The 22,240-nt window shown below is 44.1% G+C and overlaps 3 protein-coding genes and 1 long non-coding RNA gene across 6 annotated transcripts in view; 2 read left to right on the top strand and 2 right to left on the bottom strand.

Moving 5' to 3' along the window:
* Positions 1-461: 461 nt before the first annotated feature.
* On the top strand, positions 462-8,447 carry ical1 (islet cell autoantigen 1-like). Of its 3 annotated transcripts, none has more exons than XM_055059182.1 (15): positions 462-590; positions 1,465-1,497; positions 1,585-1,759; positions 2,814-2,886; positions 2,985-3,108; positions 3,206-3,404; positions 3,487-3,612; positions 3,697-3,795; positions 3,883-3,965; positions 4,292-4,341; positions 4,476-4,520; positions 4,665-4,844; positions 5,040-5,324; positions 5,886-5,981; positions 6,062-8,447. In XM_055059182.1, the coding sequence occupies exons 2-15, from the start codon at positions 1,490-1,492 to the stop codon at positions 6,175-6,177; spliced, it is 1,659 nt and encodes a 552-aa protein (XP_054915157.1). In that variant the 5' UTR covers positions 462-590; positions 1,465-1,489; the 3' UTR covers positions 6,178-8,447. The 3 variants fall into 3 exon arrangements, with proteins under 3 accessions (XP_054915157.1, XP_054915159.1, XP_054915160.1); XM_055059184.1 differs by having other exon boundaries at positions 6,065-8,447; XM_055059185.1 differs by lacking the exon at positions 4,665-4,844 and having other exon boundaries at positions 463-590.
* Positions 8,448-8,719: 272 nt separating this feature from the next.
* On the bottom strand, positions 8,720-15,670 carry fam117ba (family with sequence similarity 117 member Ba). Its single transcript, XM_055059186.1, has 8 exons — positions 15,152-15,670; positions 13,085-13,313; positions 12,700-12,783; positions 12,487-12,597; positions 11,602-11,745; positions 11,320-11,518; positions 11,100-11,220; positions 8,720-11,012 (listed from the first exon to the last, which is right to left on the bottom strand). The coding sequence occupies exons 2-8, from the start codon at positions 13,103-13,105 to the stop codon at positions 10,787-10,789; spliced, it is 906 nt and encodes a 301-aa protein (XP_054915161.1). The 5' UTR covers positions 13,106-13,313; positions 15,152-15,670; the 3' UTR covers positions 8,720-10,786.
* Positions 15,671-16,253: 583 nt separating this feature from the next.
* LOC129378731 (uncharacterized) lies at positions 16,254-22,070 on the top strand. Its single transcript, XR_008608086.1, has 3 exons — positions 16,254-16,625; positions 21,700-21,877; positions 21,983-22,070. It is a non-coding gene; the product is annotated as an uncharacterized LOC129378731 (long non-coding RNA).
* The window catches only part of LOC129378728 (bone morphogenetic protein receptor type-2-like), a 30,611-nt gene continuing 26,105 nt past the window's right edge, over positions 17,735-22,240 (bottom strand). The window contains exons 10-13 of the mRNA XM_055059187.1: positions 21,995-22,131; positions 21,686-21,858; positions 20,317-21,599; positions 17,735-19,480 (exon numbers count right to left, since the gene is read on the bottom strand). Coding sequence (XP_054915162.1) covers positions 19,227-19,480; positions 20,317-21,599; positions 21,686-21,858; positions 21,995-22,131 — 1,847 coding nt within the window. The 3' untranslated portion in view covers positions 17,735-19,226. The remainder of the gene's footprint in view (positions 19,481-20,316; positions 21,600-21,685; positions 21,859-21,994; positions 22,132-22,240) is intronic.

The following is a 22,240-nucleotide window of genomic DNA, read 5'->3' on the forward strand; positions in this document are numbered from 1 at the left end:
ATGTCAAATGGTATGAAAATCTTACAATTCTCTTAAATAAACTGCATTTTGGTGGTTGTAACATAAAAATGGAAAGCATTCAAGGTTTTGCCAGGCACTGTAATTTTATTACATACACAGAAAAAAATATTTTAAAAACTAATTTTAATCTCTAGGTCAATTAAGAAGGTTTATGTAAGTATTTCCTTTTAGGAAATGTTTCACCGAGTGAACTTCCTCATGTTTCTTGTCTTGTGGAAAAGCCTTTCCTGCTCAGACTGGTTTGACAACTGTGACTTCACCTTCCCTTAACACTCGCATGTGCGATTTTATCTGCATTTTGAAGTTTCCCTATGCACAACGCTTGATTTAGAAACTAATCCATCTCGGCAGACAAAAAGTGGACTTGTTCGTCGTCCTCGGCTTTTAATCCCAATAGACGATCTTCGACGGAATCTGACGAACGGTGCCCCCTCGTGGTCACTCGCCGCCGCGGCAGCGAGTGTGCATATCCTGTTTCTCTGACTCAGAGGATGATGGCTATCGGGAGAGGAGGTTAGCCGAGCTGGTCCACATAGATGCTCGCGCGGCTGGACAACACTACGAGGAAGGTAACAGCCTATCCTTTCATTTCACATTCATGCGGGACAACGGGGAGGATGAGAGGGCGAAAACAACCCGACTTTATGTTGGCGTTTTCAGTCGCTGCTTTGAACGTTCATCTCTCTGAGACGTTCTCCAACTGACATTTGCTGCTAGCTAAATTGTTGCTAGCAGAGGAACCCAAGTGATGCTTATTTTTCTCGACTTTACCGCTTACCCATTTTATCGCGATATTTCTCGGGAGTTACACATATCCGAGCGACACCTCGGAGTTTTTGTCTCTTGTCGACAAACGGGGGGAGTTTAGTGAAACCGAACACCTGCTTCAATATCAGCTGCTGCCAGGTCGCAGGTGTCTTTGCTCCCAACTCCGGGAACCATATTCAATTAGCCCATTTAGCCTGTAGCGCCCATCAGCCACAGATAAGCCCCAGTGACAGGTTATAACTTGATTACAACTCTCTGGCTTAACAGGAAGGGTTCAGATTTCTCTGGAAAATCAGCAAAACTCCGTTTAGTCGTAGTTTGTTGCCTACAGAACAACTTGTCCTGGTCGGTTTTGGATTTGTTTTGTTGTATGTTATTTAATCAGTACATTGGACCAACATCAGACGCAAGGCATACGTCTGATGACGTCACACAAGGCATAGTGCAGCATATCAGTTCGTTTAAATATGTGTGTTTGCTTTTTATTTATGCATTTATTTAGATGTGAAATTTCTAGTGGTTCTCAAAGCACAGGCAGAACAAAATGTACCGCTTTTCAAAAGTGCAAGTAATTTTCTTCATTGCCTGTTTTTATGAAATTAATTTAATGCCAAACAAACATATACATTGCTTGATTGGTTTCTTTAAAACTCTTTAACTCTTGGGTTCTTTCAGAAGACAAAACAGCGGATTTCCAAAGATGGAGGGGTATGTGACATTTAAGCGCACCCGATTTTGGTTTTAACCTGCGACGGCGTAGATCAGAACCGAGCCTTTCGTCCCTTTGACCTCCAGGTTTGCTGCGGACATGCTGAGCGGCGGCCGGGCTCTGCTGGGCGAGGACAGCTCAGTGATGGCGCGCATGCAGAAGAAGTTCTGGAAGACCAAGCAGGTCCTCATCAAAGCTACAGGCAAGAAGGAGGATGAGTATGTGGTGGCTTCAGATGCCGACCTGGACGCCAAGCTTGAGGTAGGTTCGCTCATTTGTAACATTTAGGAGTGGGAGAAGGTTCTGCAGGAAGAGTTCTCGATGCCAACAAGCTATTAAATGTTTTATATGACAGTTTGACTGCATAGCGAGATTCGCTTCCCATCATTTGGAACTTAAAATGAAGGACATCGTGTTGGTTTGTGAGGGACCTGGTACTCTGTGTGCCTGTGTGTGTGTCGCTGAATATTGAGGGAGAAACTGAACTTTTTGTTCCGTCTGGAACAAGATCCGGCAGCCTGTTTGCCCCCAAATCCCTCCCCGCTGTCATGGTGATCAGAAAGAGGACAGGGAAAAGAAAACTGAAACACAATATTTTAATGTTTCTTCTTCCCGTTTGCCTCAGAAATTGTCCTCAGGGCACTAAACGAGCAGATCAGATTTGCAAATACGTTAAACCCTTGGTTGTTTTGTGTTCTGTAAAACATGTTTTCTATATATTGTCTCTAAAACAAGGCAGGGTTAATCAGACACACATGGAGTCAGCGAACCGGTCCATATTACGCCTAACACAACAACTTGTAGATGTTTGACCACTACTGAAGGAAGTCTCTGTTTATTCTCCAGTTAATAAGTAACTCTGAACATGTGCAGCTGCGTCGTCCATTTTTCTGTCTTATGCCGTTAAAAAGGAGACTCCTTATGTTGCTTTGTGTGAAGTTTAAGGCTGGTTGTTTTGTGTTTTTACTGTAAATTCGGCCCTTGCAGATGTTTTTCGAAAGGTCATGGAGACTTCTGCTTTGTTTCCTCTTCAGGAAAGCCTCAGAGATTCTGTTGCTATGATACATGCTGTGTACGGCCGTGGCAAGCTGTTCATGAGGCTGAGGGATGGGAGTTACTGGAACGGGTCAATCCCAAAAAAGTCCACTGTTACACTGAAATAAACTAAAAATTCTTCACTTCTTTAAAATATCGTAGATTTTTCTCACGTTACAATCTCAAACCTGAATGTATTTTGATCATTCATTTTGATCATTTTGATTTTCTAAATGACACCTTTTTCAGTTCTTCTTGCCCTGTGTGTCGTTTTCTGCAGTTCTTCCGCTCCGTTCAGCTGACGTGCACAGAGTTGCTGAAGGTGATCGAAAAGTACCAGCACAGAATCACACGTGAGTCAGAACCACGCATATCTGCCGGTTTCTGTTTTTTGAATTTACGGACCGATTCTTCTTTACTCCCCCGTTTTTTTGTTTTTTTTTATTCCCAGGGTTATCCCAGGAGGAGAACGAGCTCGGCCTGTTCTTGCGTTTCCAGGCTGAACGTGACCGAACGAAGGCCGGGAACATGATGGAGGCCACCAGCAAGGCCCTGTGCACCTCCGCCAAGCAGAGGTCAGCAGCTGCAGCTGACCATCAGTTAACTACTGTTTGGGGAAAACGAAGCTTTTTAACTTTGAACGCTTGCGCTTCTTTTCTGTGGCATCTTTAGGATGGCGCTTTGCCCGCCGTTGCAGCGCATGTATCAGGAAGTGGAGACGTTCCGGCGGCGCGCCATAGCCGACACGCTGCTGACGGTCAGCCGGATGGAGAAGGCCCGCACGGAGTACAGGGGAGCGCTGCTTTGGATGAAAGACGTTTCTCAGGAACTGGACCCAGACACCTACAAACAGCTGGAGAAGTTCCGCAAGGCAGGAAGCATTTGGATCGCCGACGCCCCTCGGTTCCACCTGTCCGTGTCGCTTCATCGTTCCCGTGTCTTTCTGCTCTCAGGTCCAGTCGCAGGTCAGAGGGACTAAGAGCCAGTTTGAGAAGCTGAAGAATGACGTGTGTCAGAAGGTGGACATGCTGGGAGCGAGCCGCTGTAACATGCTGTCTCACTCCCTCTGCACCTACCAGGTCCGCTGGAGTTCACACTCTGACATGCGTCTGTCAGCCTCAACTGTCAGTAACTAAAATGTTCTCTCCTCCCGGTTCCATCAGACCACTCTGCTGCAGTTCTGGGAGAAAACAGCCAACGCCATGTCGGGAATCCACGACGCCTTCCAAGGGCACATACCATACCAGTTCACCACAATCAAGGTGCTGCAGGCTGCGTTTTGAATCTGGGCCAAATTCTGCCTTTTGCACATAGTAATCCAGTTTTTAATATTTTTTTAATCTTTTCAGCATCTACGGGATCCATTGGAGGAAATCTCTGATTCCCAAAATAAAGAGAAGAACGAAAATCCCCAACAGAACAACACAGACAGGTGAATTTTCATGTCAGTCAGTTAAATGTCTTAAAACTCTGGTCTGCATCAGACATGCAAATCCTTGTCATTCTATATTTCCTTTTCCACATTAGTTTGATTTATTGAAAAAGATGAACAAAACATAGCACATTCTAAGGTAGAAAATATTCTTAAATAAATATTTAGAAGAACAGTCTTTCGCTGAAGTTACTACTTCAAATCGTGTCGCATTCAAGTCAATTTGCTGTTAGTTTTCTAATTGTCAATATGTGAAAAAAAAAGATATTATAGATTTTATTATTCTTTCTTTAAATTCTCCAAATGTCTTTTGTCCTTCCTCTCAGCCTGGTGTCCTTGGACGATGACAAGCCAGCAGAAAGTACATCTAATTCAGGTTAGTGCTGCCCCCTGTTGGATGAAACACAAAATAGCTCAGCCACGTTGAGCAACAGTAGAGTTCAGACTTTTTGCTTTTTATTGTTTGGTTTTGATCAAAATAAAAATGCATATTTCTGTCTACCAATGCAGACCTTAAGCTCAGCAGTGATGGGCAGAGCAAAGCTGGTGAGAATGGTAAGTGATTTTTTTGTTCTTTTTTTTTTTTTTTTATGTGCGTATTCATTTTCTGTAAATTGTCCACATGGGGACTGCTGCTCGTTAGTGTGAGCGGGAAACTTTTACAATGAGTCTGATCTCAGCGCACCATAAACATTCCAGCCATGCACGACCTCAGAGGGCTCTCTGGAGACGCTGGCGACGACCTCATGCTCATGGCCTGCAGCGTGCCGCCCCCATCAGACGTCCCCCTGGTCCCGCCTCCTTCTCAGGACGGCGACCAGAGCGAGAGCTGGAGCTTCGGACGCTTCGAGTCCAGCCTCCCACAGCTGCCCGCCTCGGGTAAACTGGCTGGTTGTTTTCGCCACCTTTTCACTTTGACCTTTGACTTCAACTTGCTTGCGCTTCTCTTCTTGGCTGTGGGGGAAATTCTTACCTTCTTCATTTCCACAATCAAACATAACAAGCACAAACTGCTCCTGAAAAGCAGCGTTTTTTGATATTCAGAGTCTTCTTCCTGTCATTGTGTTTGTTTAGGTGACAGTTTGCTCTCAGGCAGTCTGCCGATCCCATCAGAACCAGGGCTAACGCTGGAGGAGGAAGATGGTGAGCGGAGCGACATCGCTTTCCTGAAGGACCTCCTCAGCCCGGGCCCAGGGGGCAGCGATGAGTTCAGCAGAGAGTGGCAAGACGCCTTCGGGGCGTTTGACCCCCCTAGCGTTCCCGCCGCCGGCACCGGACCCACCCGTCCCCCTTCCAACCCACCCAGCCCTACAGGCTTCCTGCCGTCACAGCTGCTGGATCACAGTTTGAGCTCCTCAGGTGAGCCACAAAGCGCAAACAGGGTGTCCACCGTGCAAACAGGGTGTCCACCGTGCAAACAGGGTGTCCACCGTGCAAACAGGGTGTCCACCGCGCAAACAGGGTGTCCACCGTGCAAACAGGGTGTCCACCGCGCAAACAGGGTGTCCACCGCGCAGCAATAGAAAGTCTGAACTTTGTGTGTCTAAAATTAAAGCCTTAAAATTTCTTCAATTGATTTCATAAAATAAGTTGACCATGTAAGGCTGTTAGTTGATGGATGGAGAAAGCTGTTGTTAATATGTTCATCACAGGTCTTAAATTTTGTCTTGACACAAGTATTTCATATCATATATTCATATTTAATTTTTGTGAGGCAAAGGCTTGAGTTGCCCTTTCAAGACGGTTGAGGCTATCGTTAGCAGTAGCCTCAGCCGACTTGTGAATGTAATGAGCTAGCCAGCATAGCTAGTTAGCTAGATAACCTCGACATATCCTTGCTAACCAGCAAGCATACCTATAGGATGGCCTTGCTAAGTCCACATTGACTGTAATCTGTTTTGTGTCCCCTGCATACTTTAGGTTGGGTGACCCCACCCATGTTCCAAGCTCCACCCCTGCAGCTGCCCCCTGGTCAGAACCAGGCAGCTCCCCGATCTCATCCAGCTGCAGCTAACGGTACGACGCTCAGCTGTAGAAAACCTCTCAGCAGAGTCGCTTCTTCCCAAGCTGACCCTTCTGTCTGACGTTTCCTACAGCAGCTCCAGGAGGATCCAAAGACATGTCTGCGTGGTTCAACCTGTTTGCCGACCTTGACCCGCTTTCCAACCCCGACGCCATCGGACGCTCTGCTGACGAGCTGCTCAACGCCTGAACCTCTCGGAGCTGCTTCAATGTACCTTCAGTCTCTCTTTGAAAACACATCTGTATTACAGCAACTTGTCATTCCATCATAATTGAGCACACACACACACACACACACACACTAATCTAGAAGCTAAAAACATCGAGCTGATGACCCTCAGCTGCTGTAACTGACTTTACAGTTACACCGAAGCTGCGGCGGTTCGTGTTACCTGATCATGGCTGCAGCGCCTGGATGTTAGGGAGGATGTCGGCGCCCCGCCTTTGTTTTGGATGTTGCCGTGCGCTTTCTGTGTTTGGTTTGTTTGGGCGTGTGTCCGTTTGCTGAGTGTACATATTCAGAGATCCAGAGTGGATTTTAAAAAAAACACACACACAAAAAAAAAAAACGCTGCTTTCTGTGACGTTTCAGTTTTGCTGAAAACAGTTTGTGTGAAGTACCACATGATTGTCACAAATGATTCATAGGCTGGGATGTGATAGGTCTGTTTTTCCTAACTCCTGACCCCAAAAACGACACACTAATCCATCATGTACAGGCAAAGTGAAACCACTACACCTTCATTGCATTTAAACAAAAATTTAAAGCCAAAATATGTATCTAGCACTTTTTTATTGGACACTTTCAGCTCTTTAAAACCAATATAACAAGCTGATGTTTGCTGAGTAGTTTCCAGAAAGCCAAATTTGTCTTTCATGTTCTATAGAGTCGGAGAAAACTCTATAGAGTTCTGTGGCGTCTCATTTATGAAACCTTAAACGCCAGAAACAAACATTTTAGCAATTTGGCAACTAGTCTTAAATCAGCCCCTACCTACTTGTACGACTGCATCCTTTAAGCAGTTTGTTCTTCCTGCTTTGTGCATGAGCTACTGCCATGTTTATCTGTTTGCAGTAGAACTTGTCTGCACACCTTACGCCCAAAGAAAATAAGCAAACTATACGACAGAACCCAGAGGTAGGTTCAGCAAAATGCAATCTAACAGCTGAAGTTCAAATTCTTTTTCTCAAGTCATAACTAAGGCTTTTGGTAATAGAATATGGTTAAATGATTGATAAATAATGAGCACAACTAGAAAGCTATTGGGTATCATCTGGGGACATAAAATGTCACATTTCATAAGAGTGAAATGTGCATTTAAGTTTAAACTTAAGTGCAAATAAGTTGAAACTTAAATTTTACAGAAATTTTATGTGATATTTGTCTAGAACTGAAGCAGAGTGGATTGTTGATGTGTTTGGAATGGAGGAAATGGTCGAAAGGTGGTAACGATGCGGCAAAAAGGTGAATCCTTACGTACTTGTAGGTCAATTTTCCAAATTTTTTCCAAAGGTCTGTCCATAGCAAATATTTCTACTCTGATCAGCCTTAAAAAATGAAACATGGCAGAAAAAGACGGATGGATGAGTCAGAAATGGATGTGACAGATGACTTCTAGAGAAACATATTTTTCCATACTTCTTTTTTTTTTTACATTAACCCAGAACTACAAATTAACTTTGCAGGAGGATTATTATTTGGCCATAAAGTAGTAGTCTGGCATGTCATTTTTTCCATATCCTCTCACAGCCGAACTGGTAAAAGCAGAGCGAACTGAGCCATTTAATGGGTTCTTCATGATGCGGTAGATAGCAAATGCCTCGATTTCATCAAATGGTCTGGAGCTAACTTTAAACTGTGAATTCTCAAACTGAAATTCAAGGTGTGCAAACTTTAGTGCGACATCAACAAACGACGTGGTTGAAATTCCATCTACTGAATCCAGTCTAAGGCCAAGGAGACCTCTTTTGCTTGCAGATAACTGGTGCGTCATAATCATAATAATCACAAAACCATAATAGCTATGAAATAAAACTCAAATATTCATTATTTTAGCTTTGTGTGCCGTTAAACACAGCATTCGAAGGAACAGCTTAACAAAAAGGGATTTGTCTCCATGTGTGGATTTCTGACAACTAAATGCTTCAGTGCGATTTAGTGCAAATTTGTTTCTAAAAGGGATTTTTAAAATTGGAACTAAAAAGGGTCCAAATTGCACCAAATCCTCAGTTGGGATATTTGTTTGCTGATATTTTTTAACAAGCTGCACATTAATATTCCAGCTCACCTGCAACATTTGTTTCACTTCATTGATCTTCTAATGCAACTTAAAAAAAAAAAGACTACTAGAATATTACTATTTCTGTCAGATCAAGTGTAAATATTACTTTTCACACTGAAAATAAAAGAATGTATTTCTCAAGTCAATAAGAGACGAGTCGTTTATTTTAGCTATGCCTTTTATTTCACTCAAGGGGGTTTAAAAGATGAAAACTTGGCAGTTTGGTTCCCAATCAACTGGACACGCAAACAAAGAAACGAAGCCTCATCCCAAAATGCTTTTCTTTCCACACTGAAACAAGCATCTATGTTTCAGGTATTTAATCCTTTTTTTGTGTGTCTTTTTTGGTGACATTTCCAAGGGACAAGTCGGAATGTGCCGCCGTCGTCGTGATTGTGTTTCAGCGGGTGGATTTTGGAAGGGGCCAATTTTTTATTGTTTTTTTCTCCCTTTGTTTTTTTTTTTGTCGCAACCAGCCGTTGCTCCAAGTCGGGTCGCTGAACACATAACATCCACACTTTTCTACATCTACTCTGCTACAAATTAAAGTCAGTCGGGATTTCCACCGTGTGAGGCTACATAGAAAGCAGTCGTTGTTTTGCTCTGTTTATTTATGTCAGCATATATCTTTGTATCCTACTCTCTACGACCTGAGATGTCGGTTCTTGTTTAGAAATCTCCGAAGACCCAAATCCTCTCCTGTCTGAGAAATAAATACATCATCATTCACAATAATGAGTCAAGTTGTAATTCACAGTACTCAAGATGAGAAGTCGTACGTTCCACTTGTTGCCTCGTCCGATTACATATCTCTGTCAGCCAGTAATACAAACACAGTGCCTCTGTATTTACAAGTCCAGTACATTCCTGTCCCACTGTAGCAGGCACCGTTAATTAATCGTGACATCTACAAAAATACAGGAGGGTGGGTTCTGACACGGAGAGGCTGTCACTGAGCGAGCTACAGTCATCACTTAATGCCTGGAAAGGTAAGCTTTTTGCGTGTTTGTTCTTTAGAAAAACTATAACAATGCAGCGGTCAGACAAATTAGGCCATCGGTTTAGACTTAATATTTTCTTACCACCCAGTTTTTGATTTGCTGATATTGACTTGAGCCAGTTGTTTCCCTCAAAATTGACCAATAACGGTCGTTAGCTATTTAAGTTTCAGACAGTAGTTGCAGTAAAACATTACTTATAAGATTTTGAAGCAGAAAATTCTGATGTAGTTGAGATATTTAAGCCTTTTTGGAATCTTATGTTGTCAGTATGGTTAGCATTACCGAAACAGCTCAATCTGAAATTCCTGTACAATGTAATTCTTTACCTTCTATATTCTGTATGTTTATATGGGCCACACCAGTTCTAGGTTAAGTCAAAGAGACTAAATATAAAGAAGCCTAACCTTACTAAATGTAGTTTATTTTAAACATTAACAGTACACAGTTTCATTTGATTCTTTGCTGGCTATACAAATAGTTTAAAATTGTCTATTTTCTGCAACCCAGATTGCTGCGATGGTCTGCGGCTGCATGGGACCTTGAGTTGACCAGCCTCTCCGTGAGAAAAACCCTGCAAGTAGATGCATTCAAAAGCAATACAAGCCGACCAAGACGGGAGGACCTCATGGAAGAGGAGGAGCTCGCAAAACGGAGAAAAGATGGGCGAGGGTGAGCAAAGGTTGGCGCTGAAGGGAGGTCGGGTATGGGGAGGGGCAAGCAGACACGGGTTGAACATGCGTCGAACATCATAGCCCTGGCCTGTGTTTCCCAAAGGTGCCCAGCAAAGGGCTGATTAAAAAAAAGAAAAAAGTAGCAAACGGATCCCAGGATTTGGTCTGCAGGTATTTTAAGGATACGCTGTTTGCACTTTTTCTTCTTTGCTGCTTGTATCTACAGCCTTCATAGTGCGATGATCATAATTACGTTCACAGCATTATGACGGTTCAGGGAAACTGCGGTCGAAAACGTCAGGCACATTTTTGAACTTCTCACATCCCTTCAAGGTATGCTACGATTCATCTGGCAGCACCAAAGTTGACCTCTGCGGTCGATCTGGCGGTCTATGAGAAAACCAGCGGCCTTTTTCTTTCTTTTTTTTTTTTTTCATAATGGAAGGCATAATTTATATCAAGACAAACAACCGTAGATAGAAAAACAGATATGTCTGTGGAAAGGCGCCATGGTATAATACGATGAAATCAAAAGAAATGTCTGTCTTTTTCCCCCCCTGTTTTCTCCGAGAAGAACAGGAATGGAACCAGTGCTGAAGGTAGAAGAAAGCGGTGAAAGGTGAGCTACAAACGCCTGCCCTGGAAGGCAGGAGTCTCACATCAGAGGAGGAGGCAGTGGGAAGAGCTTTTTAACAAAAGAAGGACATCAGAGAGAGCTTAGCTGGCATGCTAAAGGCTTTTTTTTGTTGTTGTTTTAGGAGCAAAACGGTTGATTCCATAGTGTTTTCTGATTCGGCTGATAGGAAAGGGAAAGAGGGTTGTTGACTTTGAGGCCAACGGGGCAGTCAAAAGCTCTCCGGCTCCTCCAGGAGACAGGGCTGGGTGGAGAGAGGCACCAGGGACGGGGACAGGCTCCGGAGGCCCACCCCTGGGCGAAAGTTGAGGTCCGGGGCGGGAAGCAGGGGCTTGAGGATGCTGACGAGGCAGAAGGCAGAACCGCTGTTGGGGATGAAGTTGACCTTGTTGCGGTCGGGACACAGGAAGGGAGGGATCTCCTCCAGAGGTTTGGGCCTTAAAACAAAGTGACACATAGTTGTTCACATCAGTATTCCTTTGTTATGAGTTACGAATGTATCATAAAACTTGAAGACTACTCACATGCTCTCTTCAGATACTCTGACCTTCTCACAGCCCTCTGGTGGTTCTCTCTTGAACATGTAACTGTTGTTGGGTCTGGGAGAGGCGGCGTACTTGGGCAGTGGGGAGCATGGACTTAGCTCTGGTTAGAAGGAGTTTTGATTGCCCATTTTTAAAGGGTAAACTCTAAAATTCAAAATGCACTGTAAGAAAATCTCAAGTAAATTCGGTTTCTGCTCACCTTTCTCATCGTAGGGGCTGCCCCCAGCCGTGTCATTGAGGACGCTGAGGTAGGAGGGGGAGATGGAGTCGGGACGACTGCTGCAGTTGCCGCTAAGGCCACCCCCCGATGGCGTCTGTGTGTCGATGCTGCGGGTGCTGCTGCTGCGCTGAGCGGGAACCGGTGGCGGCGCGCGATGGCCGTCAGGGACATCCTGCGGCTAGGTAAGTCACAAAAACAGCGTTGCGGCAGTGTGACCCGCTGTCCTTCATGGAATGCATCAACATGTTCTTGGGGACTCACAACGATGGCCTCGTCCTTCTCCGGGGTGTCTCGGATGATGATGCGCTCGATTTCCTGGTTCAGGCCCTCCACGCTGTTGCGGAAGCGAGGAGCCGAGGATTTGGATATAGGAATGGGTATGAGGATGGTCTTGGGCATGGGCGACTGCACAAACCCGAGGAAGTATGTTTAGAAAGCAGCACACCCATCGGAAACATTGTTACAGTGGAGAAACGACAGAAAGTAACAAATAACAGGATAATTCCTGTATCATGCTTCTCATCAGCTAACAAGGATGGTGACATCTTTTGGCCCAGCAGACATGTCCAGACTGAAAATACAACTTTTTAAAGGAAATTGCATCAACTAAATTTGGGAGTGTTGTTTCACAGAATGGTTTGAATAATAGGGTTTTTGTTCGTGGTTGAGACATTGAAAGCAGTGATTTGGACTCCACCTGTAATCCTGAAGTTAATTATGGAAAATAACACATTTGCCTCATCTCAACTTTTACTTTGACATAATTCATTATTTGAATTGACATTTCAGGTAATCAGAACTACGTCTAAGTCTGTTTAAAATGGCAGGTGGTTTTACCAGAGCAATCTTTTCAGGTAAGGATCTGCTTTTGTAGTGAAAAAATATGTTCAGACGAGAATGCATCAAAAGTTCCTTCAGCAATTCTGACCTTCTACAGTTGCTGCCAACCTGATTGTCATATTTAGGAACTTTTCAGTCAAAAAGAATCAGTATTGGCCGGTTGGGCTTTTTAAACATCAATAATCGGAAAGAACAAGCTGCTGATCAAGCTATTTTAGTTTGATCACGAAATGCAATTACATTAAATTACAGTATTACTGATTTTTTTTAAACTTATGATTGCATATAGGATCAGGGAATGATCACCTGTGACTGAATGATGGCATGGCTGCCATTGAACGGGGATTTGCGGTCCTTGTCCCTCCGATGGCGGCTGCTGCGCTTGCTCCGCTGAAGCTGCTGGCGCAATTTGGCAATCTGGGGAAGAAAACAACAGCATTAATGTTGCTGGAACGTCCCCGTAGATCTGGTAGCAGTGCCAATGTGCAAGGCAAGACCAAGAGAAAGTGGGACGCAGACCTCCTTCAGTTGGTCGGTGCTCCCACAGGAGGCCGAGCGTTTGTGAGAGCCCCTCCTCCTCTCATCTGCCCAGGCCCTGGGGGTCTGAGGCGAATGCAAACATCGTGTTTTTCCCTCATATAGCAACATACTTTATTAGTATTTTCAACGGTTAGAATTCAAAAGAAAGAAAAGCATGTTGCTGTTCGTCCTTTGCGGTGTATTGATGTGCCGTGGCAGAAAGATCTCTTTGATCAGGAGTGTTTGTTCGAAGGCTGTCATAATAAAACACTGAAGTTTGTGGTTGAGACGTCAAATATGCATTTATAATGTTTTGAAGTAGCTCAGGAAGAAAAGAAAAAGAACCTGACATTGTAATGAGCACAAGCATGGAACAAACGCTCACCTGCGTCGCTTTGTCCCTCATGTAGGGAACGTGCTGTTGCTGGCTGTCGTCCTGAGGCCAGGGACCTGTCAGGTGAGAGCCAGCGAGCGCGCCCTGTGAGGGCCACAGCTGGACGCGATGGCGGGGGACGGCGAGGAGAATGGAGGCAGAGGAACGAACGAGCTCAGAGGGCGCGGAGGCCGACACCGGCGGAGAACCGCGGGGAGGCGCAGGTGGTTAAGGCCACGGTCTGAGGGGGGAAAAGGAGAAAGACGAGTCAGGAGGCCAGAGAATGCAAACAATGTCTGCAAACGGTAAACAAATCATCAGACACACAGCTGTCCTGATGGATAAGCCTGTGAACGTTACACGTTGGTATGTCTAGGTTTAATCCAAACCATGCCGGGCAGAGCGGATATACCCCCCCAGGGTAATGGCATTAAAACAGCTTTAGACACAGGCGGATGGGGTAGGGGCATTGGAGGACATGCAGGTTTTGGCTAACTGACCCAGATGGGAGCTACTGTTTTGTTGCATTGATGCATTATTGACCTATATATAAAGGTTCATTATGCAAACCTGACGATACAGAAAGAAACAAACAATCGCAATATTATGTTCTTCTGCTGCTTTTCTTATTTTGAAGACTTTTAATCAGAACACATGCACCATTTATTCACATGTCCAAACAGCTTTGCTTGACTGTGCAGATCCCAGAGCTAAATTTGGAAGGAGCCTTGACCAGCAACACATCGCTGTTGCTAGGGAACCTGGCTGGGTGGGGTGGGGTGGGGGGGGGGGGGGGTTTGGTGATCTTTATGAACACAGCAGCAGGAGCGTCTGTGTGTGTGTTTTGTAGCTGAATAGGGAGTTCAGGCATCAGCTCATCGACACTTCAGCCTTTTCTTGTTTCTTCAGTAGCACTGCTGCTGGTAGCTGTAGTAAAGAGTCTCGTTCTGCTGCCTTAGCGCTGCCCTTTGTGCCGATTTATACATCAATTTTGACCTTGTTTAAAGAGAGAAATGCTGCAAAGTCTCCAGCTAATTGAAAAGAAAACTGAGATAGTATAAAAGTGGAACAGCTGAAAGTAACATGTTCGTTTATATTATTCAGAGTAAAGTACAATAAGAATAATATAACTGAAATTGGAGGATTTTCAACCACACGCTCCAAAATTGCAGAGATTTTGTGAAATGCACCATACCAAGGTGCTATTGAGCAACACTCTTCATTGTGGAAAGCACTTACTGAGGGAAGGAAACTCAAAGGTTTGCAATTTTTTAGTGTCTGTGATATGTTTGAAGTAAGTTAGAGGACATCATCAAGGATGTTAAAAAAAAACGCACTTTCTAGGACATCCCTGTAGCTTATTTACCGTGAGAGAGAGCGAAGCCCTGAGAAGATAACAGGAAGGCTAAACTTTTATTTTTTTTGTGTACTTTTAGCCTTTTTTTATTGAACACCTTGGATTTGGTAAAGCCTTTTAGAAATTACGATAAACACCTACATTCTCCAGAGGACAATTAAAAAGACTGTTTACAGTAAATAGTGCTGGCTATATGAAGTGAGGTTCAGGAACTAAAGATAGCAACTCCGTAATCATTCTGTCCACTTGAAAATACTAAATAGAGTGTTTAACATGCTCCTTTGTGACCAGTTGGCTTTCATTTGTGTCATTTTTATATTTTATATTATTTTAACAGCGGTCAGAATAATTGTTGCTTTTAACTTTTAAATCAAACTAATCATATTCATTATTTGTTTACATATATATTTCTTAATATGATGAAACACATTTTCACCCAAGCTGTTTATGTCATTTATAAATCATTCATTTTATTCCAGCTCTTTCTTTTGCTTAGAATATTAAGAAAATGCATTATGAATAAATTGTGCAGAGTGCAATGCAGGCCGCTTTTGTTTACATGGAGAGAAGCACGCACCGCATCCCCACCACGCATCAACGCCAGAGCAGCACGCACGCTCTGCAAACGCTGCCTCTCTCAAGTCAATGTTACAGCAATGCAAGAGCTGCATGCAGACAACAGTAGTGATCGTTTCAAATAAATTCAGCAATGACACACTGACCTGCAGGAAACCAATGCAGCAGAGCATGGAGCAGCCCAGCCCCTGTTTGCCGCCTCCTGAAGATGCTAGAGAGGCGGAGGAAAAAGGCTGAGCGAGCTGCGGGATCCTTCCACACAGAAACAGGCAGACATGGAAAAGGTCAAAGCACTGGCTGCGTGGGTAAAAATCACAACCAGAAAGGCGTCGGTACGGATGGGGTTGGTGTGACACTGCCTCCCAGTCGTCGTGGATGTTTTTTTTTTTCTTTTACCCCCTTTCCTGGTAGGATGATGCGACACCACGGTTGACTACCGGCGGACCATCTGGTCGATGGAAAAATAAAAATAAAAATTGCAATTACCGGAAAGAGAAGTGGCTGCTTACAGAGTTCGGGTGATGCTGATAAAACGAAAAAAAAAGAAAACAAAAAGGGAGGAAAACAATAATAGAGGAAGAGAAAAGACAAGAGGAAATAGAAAGAAGAAGGCGGTGATGCTGGGCGAGCCTGGTTAACACGACGGGGGAAAGTACCAGTGTGAAGCTGACGCGAGGAAACAATTCAACTTCCGCTGATTTGTTTCAAAATAAAAGGCGAGGCGCCGTTCTGAACAGAAGCCGACACACACTTCCCTGGAGTTTGAGAGTTACTTATACAAAACTAATACTACCTCTAAAGACCTGCATGCTACTGGACAGTAACCGTGTTGCTGGGTCAGTGTGCATTTCATCTCCTCTGTTGTGGAGTAGGAAAAAAATTATTGCTTGCTTGTTAATAAGAAATTAAACAATAAGTTTCCACTTCTATTGTTTTAAATTGCACCTCTCCTGATGGGACGCTGTTCATGAAACTCATACAGGTGCTTCAATGTTAAAGGATTTCTCTCTCTCTCTCTCTCTCTCTCTCTCTCTCTCTCTCTCTCTATATATATATATATATATTATATTATATATATATATATATATATTATATATATATATATATTCAAATAAGTTGATGTCATATTACTTCCCTGTGTATTAGATTTTAAAAAAAAGTCAACAACTGTTGCATGCGATTTTCTTAAGAAGGTTAGAATTTAATTCTTTTTTTTTCACAAAGTAAAACAACTATCTGTTTCTGGCATATAACAGTAATAATCCCCTGTCTTTGTGAACTAAATCTTTGACTGCACATTTCGAAACTAATAAGGATTCAACAGCGGCCTTTATACTTGTAAGGCCACGTCGGCGCATTTCCGGTAGTTTTCCTTGCGACTTGACGCAGCCAGAGAGGAGCAGTGACGTAGCGCTCCAGCACTGCGCCTCTCGCGCTGATGCTGCAGTTGCTAGGGGCGCGAGGAGCAGACGGCGAGAAAAACAACTTCTCGGTGGGAAATGTCTCCCTCTAGAGTCTGTCTTCTGGAAACCGAGGAGCGTTGTCGATGGAAAAAAACCTGAAAATAAATGTAAACGCGGTTGCTTCATTTTTAAAGAGGAAGAAAAGTGAAAAAGAAACGTAAGTGTTCCTTGACTCCACTGTGTTCTTATAATGGTGTCTCGGTGTTGGAGAGTTGAAATTAAGTCTACAGTGCTTCATGAAGTATTTTAATAATTACAAAGTTCGACCAAAAAGTATATTTATATAAACAAGAGTAACATACAAAAACTTTTTATGCTAGAAAGTTAGCTTCCAATAAAATGAGGAGGGGAAGTCGAATTATAACTGCAAAACAAATGTCAAAACAAAATGGCGTAATAGAAAATGTTTCCAATCATTCGAAATTGTCACCCCTACAGAATATCAGGGGTAATATTGTGTTTGACAATCCCCAGTGGGTCATTAAAGGTTTTATCATCTTTACCTCCACGCCAAATTCACTCAATGCCAAATTTGGATCCAAATTCCATTTATGTTGATTCTGATTGTCCTTTAAAAGTAAGAAAACAACCAACAAAATGTTAAGAAATATTCTATTAAGAGTTGTGTTCTATGTTGTTCTTGTATGCTCTTTTTTTTGCAATAAAAAAATAATAATTTAGAGAATTCCATTCTGATCTGCAATTACCACGTTCGGCCCTCCACTGTGGCTCTTCTTGGTAAATCTAAGCCGAGTTTGAGATGGAACGAGGTTCAGGATTTGACGATACAATGAGAAAAGAACTCAAATATGACTTCTGTACTCTGAGTGCTGTATTTAAGCATATTATTGGAAAGTTAAGTGAAAGGAAAGTGTTGTAGAAATAGCTGCAAATGCAGGCATATTGCATGTATATAAAAACAATAAACAGAAACTTTAATCCAGTTTTCTACATTCATTAATAGTCTGAAATGATTGGGTTAATTACTGGTTAATTACTGAAATGATTGGGTTAATTACTGATTTCATACGGTATATATGCTTTGAATTATGTTTTCTTTCCACTTCACTTCCCATTAATATGCATTGTTACAGCACTCTGAACATCCAGCTTCTTCAGCAGTGACACTTTGCAGTTTACCTTCCTTGAGTGACTGTCAATGCAGCAGCTTTGAGCACTATTCTATACTTTTCTTGTTCATTTTTAAGACTATCTGCCTGTTTTCTGTTTGCCACACGGAAAAAGTCCATATTGTATAAAGCCAAGTGTTATTTCATACATTTATTGAGATTTTCTTCCATGACTTGAAAGTGTTTACAGAAACTGTACCGAGCAGATGCATAGCAATGGGATCATAGGTTGTGTGTCCATTGAATGCACAACAGAATTCCATAAAAAATAAAGCAAATATTAATGCAATACACGGAACTTCATTTTTTTTAATACAAATTACAGATTACAAAAACATAAATGAGATCTTGTCATATGCCCTCAAGCAGTGCTGACAATATAGAATAAGTATGACGACGTTTAAGCACGCCTGTACAGGCCGTGACGGCTCTACATATGATGCTTGCTGACAAAGATCTACAGCACGTGCACACACACACACACACACACACACACACACAAACACACGCACACACTCGGAACACACCCGCACAGTGAATCAGTCATTGAAACAAGGGATGAGAACTAGAAGCAGAAATAATATCCAGCGTGCTTCTACGTTTTTTTTCTTTTTTTCAGTATCTGGTTTCAAACGGAAAACAGCAGAATCTGGGCTTTGTAGTGTTTCAGTCAGTCCACAGTGAGGTCAGGTGATGTAACAAGTCGCTCCGCAGGGTTGATTCGGGTGATTGTAGTGTTAAGAACAGCAGTGTGACAGAACCCACGTCCTCCAGTCGGCTCGGGTTGATTGTTGTTGTTTGTGTCCCCCTCCGTTAAAGAGGAGGAGAAAGGAAAAAAAAAAAAAAGAGGAGAAGATTGTCATCCATTTTCTCCTCTTGAGCTCATGGGGACGGAGATCGCTCATGGATTGTTAAAGTAAAGCAAAACAACGATTGTGACAATTCATAAGTGCAACGAAGATTAATGTATCAAAAATATTAATGAGATAAAAAAAAGGAAGCCGTAAAAACGTCAAAAGCATCTAAAAACTATATCCTATTGCACAGTTAAAAAGAATAGTACAAAAACAGATACATGGTTAAAAGACAAATGGTATTGCATACAGAAATAATAATAATAAAAAGTAGCTTGTTCCGTCTTTAAGACATCAAATCTTTTCATCTTTTTACAGAGCTTACATTAAACGTGCTTCGTACAGCAAAGTAAGAGTGGTGATTGTTTGTCATCGCCTATTTAAGTTTAGAGACCACTTTATCCGGCGGTCGCGACAGACGCGGGTTAGGAACACTGATTTTTAGTTGGTTGAAAGTGCACGTGGGGAGTAAAAATAAACCCATTTGATTAATTGCTATGCTTATGAAGGGGCAGGAGGGGAGAGAAAACCCAAAGAAAGCAACGAAAGGAGATGGAGATGAACAAGAACGCTGCATAGCTGGATTCCATTTAAAGCGATGCCGTCGGAAAGACACGAGGGAGCGAGACAGACCTAATTAATGTACAAGATCAGGTTCGACTGATCGCAACACACTCCGCAGCGTCCTTCCTGCTGATTCAGAGCAGAGCAGCGCGTTTTTTTGTTTCTTTTAAATCCTTTGTGTTTATCTCAGTCCAGGTAGAAGCTCTGAATTCACACTTGTGTGTCACTGGGCTCGCTGGCCAAGCTTCCACCTTGCAGGTAGATGGCTGAAGTGGATTTGGGCCCGTTCTGGGTGTGGCCCTGCCCTCGGGTGGACCCGTTGTTGTTGACCTCCGGACCCCGGGTGTCTGTGGAGATCACCCATGTGGTGGGTCGCCACTTTTTAAGAGAGTATGGCGTCTTAACACGCTTCTTGATTTTTTCACCTGTCCCTAAGGCCCCGTCGGGTCTCACCAAGCCCTCCCCTGCAGGTAAAAGAGAAATACTGATCAGTGTGCAGCCTCCCACATCATCCACAGTCCAACAGTTGACACGTAGTCATATGGTTGTGGAGCCTTCGTATTCACACACCTTCCAGACAACAGCACAGACCATCTGGGGGGCACCCCTCCCTCTTAGAGCATTTTTACATAAGACATGTCAACAAACTTCTGACACTTCCAAGCCAATTTTGGTATTTCAGATTAAGTATGTAAGTCGACGGAAGTGCTGAAATTGGCTCTCATTGTTGTATACTCCTGATGGAATTAATTCGACAAAGGTCTGTGCGGAGTGTCGTGATTGGTCAGAAGTTTGTTGCCGTGTTTTCTGCAGAATTATGTGTAGACAGCAATGTTGATATGCTTTAACAAGTCTGCTTCCACCATTTTTAGTTTTTGTATCTTGCAGTACACATAAATATTTTTGAGGAATGCTTATTTGACGCAGTAAGGAAGTATGTACATTTATGTGATACTCAATATTAAATATCAAGTGTAATAACAGGACTGGTCAATGGTTAATAACTCCTGAATGCAAACAGGAATGTAATTATTCAGGAAGCTGTCTGCAGAAAAGTGTGACTGTTTTGTAAAAGCAAAACAGAAGATGCAAGTAGAGCCAGGGAATCTCCTGCAGGTAGGTGTGTTGTGACATACACTTAAATAGGAGGGGTGTCCCCAGGTGGACTGCACCATTGTACAAAAGGTGTGTGAACATGAACATGCATACCAAAACCACATGACTGTCTGTTGACTGTTTGACTTTTTGGTGCATCAAGCACTATATAATGTGACATGCTGCTGTGCCGGGCTGTTAGTACCTAAAGAGGTAAGGTCCTGTGTGGTGAAGGACAAGTCCAGGGAGTTGGGTCTCTCTGGTCTGCGAGCTCTAGGCTGCCTGAGCAGCGCCTCTCCCCTCATGGTGACTGTAGCTTCCCTCGGGGGGTCTGCCAAAGCCGAACCCGACCCAGAGCTCTCCCCCATGGTCTCTCTGCTCGTCCCCTCGGCGCTGCACTCTTCCTCCCCTCCGTCACTCTCCCCACCACTATTGCCATCCCCCTGGCCAAGCCCAGTGTTGCTGTTGTTGTTGTTAGTGTTGGGCCGGGCTGAGCGCATGGCTGCCGCGCCCGAGGGCACAGCTCTGGCGTCAGGCTGCTCTCGCTCTTGGCTCAGGAGTGGCTCGTGTTCGTCGGGGCTGGCCGTGATCAGGCCCAGGCTGAGACGGCTGTCGTCCGTCCTCAGAGGTACAGAGCCGTTCTGTACTCCACCGGCCCCGCCAGACACTACGCCTGCGTGACCGTTAACGGCCCCGTTGACGTGTGTGTCCCGTATAACAGGGATGTTGTTAGTGCCTGATCCCGGCTGTGCCTCCAGAACATTAGGGCCCGTCGCCACACCAATGTTCATCTTTGTTCCCTCTACCTGCCGCAGGTTGGACTTCCCCGAACGTCCAAACTTAAACCTGAGCGAGGAGGATGAGGACTCCTTCTTGGCTGGCTTGTTTCTCAGGGGCAGACTGGACGGCCTCTTTGGCAGATTCTGCTGCTTAGGCAGGGGAAAGATGGCTGTGGGCATTGCTGCAGCGGGGTCTGATGTTCCCGAGGCCTCACTGGCCATCTTGATAAGGGGGTAGAGTAAGCTGGAACTTCCAGGGCTCAGTGGGTCAGGTGAGCAGAACTGTTTCTGTGAGTGCTCCATTAAATTCTCATCAGAGCTCTCCTTTAGGTTCTTGTCCACCTCTTTAGGATCCAGCTTTGTTGTTTCCAAATCCTCCTGGGTCAGGTGTAGGCAAACAGGGACTGTGCTGGCCCCTGTGGGCCCTTCAGATTCAGAGATGATGGTGGTGGTGGTAGTAGAGGCGGATGGACTGCCTCTTAGTCCCATGCTGGTGCTGCTGCCCTCTGGGCTGGGCAAGCGGGCGTTGGCTTGCTGCTGGCGTTCCTGGTTAATGGAATTCCTGTTTCTCTCTCCAGTTCCCACTCCCACCCTGCCTGTTAAGGAACCGGTGGTGTCCACCTGTTGGTTCTTAGCTACGCCCTCGTTCTCTTCGATGTAGGTGGAGGGGTGGTCTGTGTAAGGGCCCGACTTGGGGGTCATGCGGTTTCTGTTGAAAAACAAAGACGGAACAGTTGAAGAACGACTGGAAGCACCTGCCCCACACTAACAGAGATGACTCAGAGTTTAACAAACCTTTCATTGTGCAGTGTGGTGGACATGGGATTGAGGGTTGGACTGACAGACTTGGAGCGGTCCCATATGAGGAGCAGCTCTGCGAGGCGTTCCTCGGCGCACTGTGCTGTGAGACGGGCCTCTGCATCCTGGTCCCAGCAGTCCTCCATTGTCTCTTTCAGAGAGCGAACCGCCTGAAACGCACACATTTAGGTTAGTGAGTCACACCATTAACAACAAAGTTCATTGGTGATTGTGATTATACTGTGAGAAAATGTAGAACGGTTAAAAAAAGATACATTAACAAATATGTCCCAGGTCTATACACACCAAGCTGTTCTCCTTCCAAGCCTCTGGGAATTTGGGCCGTTGCTTCTCCCTGGATACCAGGACCTGCATGTCCTCAAACGTGGGGTGGTTTCCTGCCTCTGCCTGAAAGGCCATCTGGTACTCTGGCACCGACTCTCCTAAAGGCAGGCAAGGACATTGAAGGGAAAAAAAAACACTAATGAAGCTTGTATTCATTACAATAACCTCTTTTCTACAATGTTGTTTCAAAATATTAATCTGTCTGGT

Source organism: Poeciliopsis prolifica, unplaced genomic scaffold (assembly GCF_027474105.1).
Source record: "Poeciliopsis prolifica strain line A6 unplaced genomic scaffold, Auburn_PproV2 SCAFFOLD053, whole genome shotgun sequence".
Classification (NCBI taxonomy): Eukaryota; Metazoa; Chordata; class Actinopteri; order Cyprinodontiformes; family Poeciliidae; genus Poeciliopsis; species Poeciliopsis prolifica.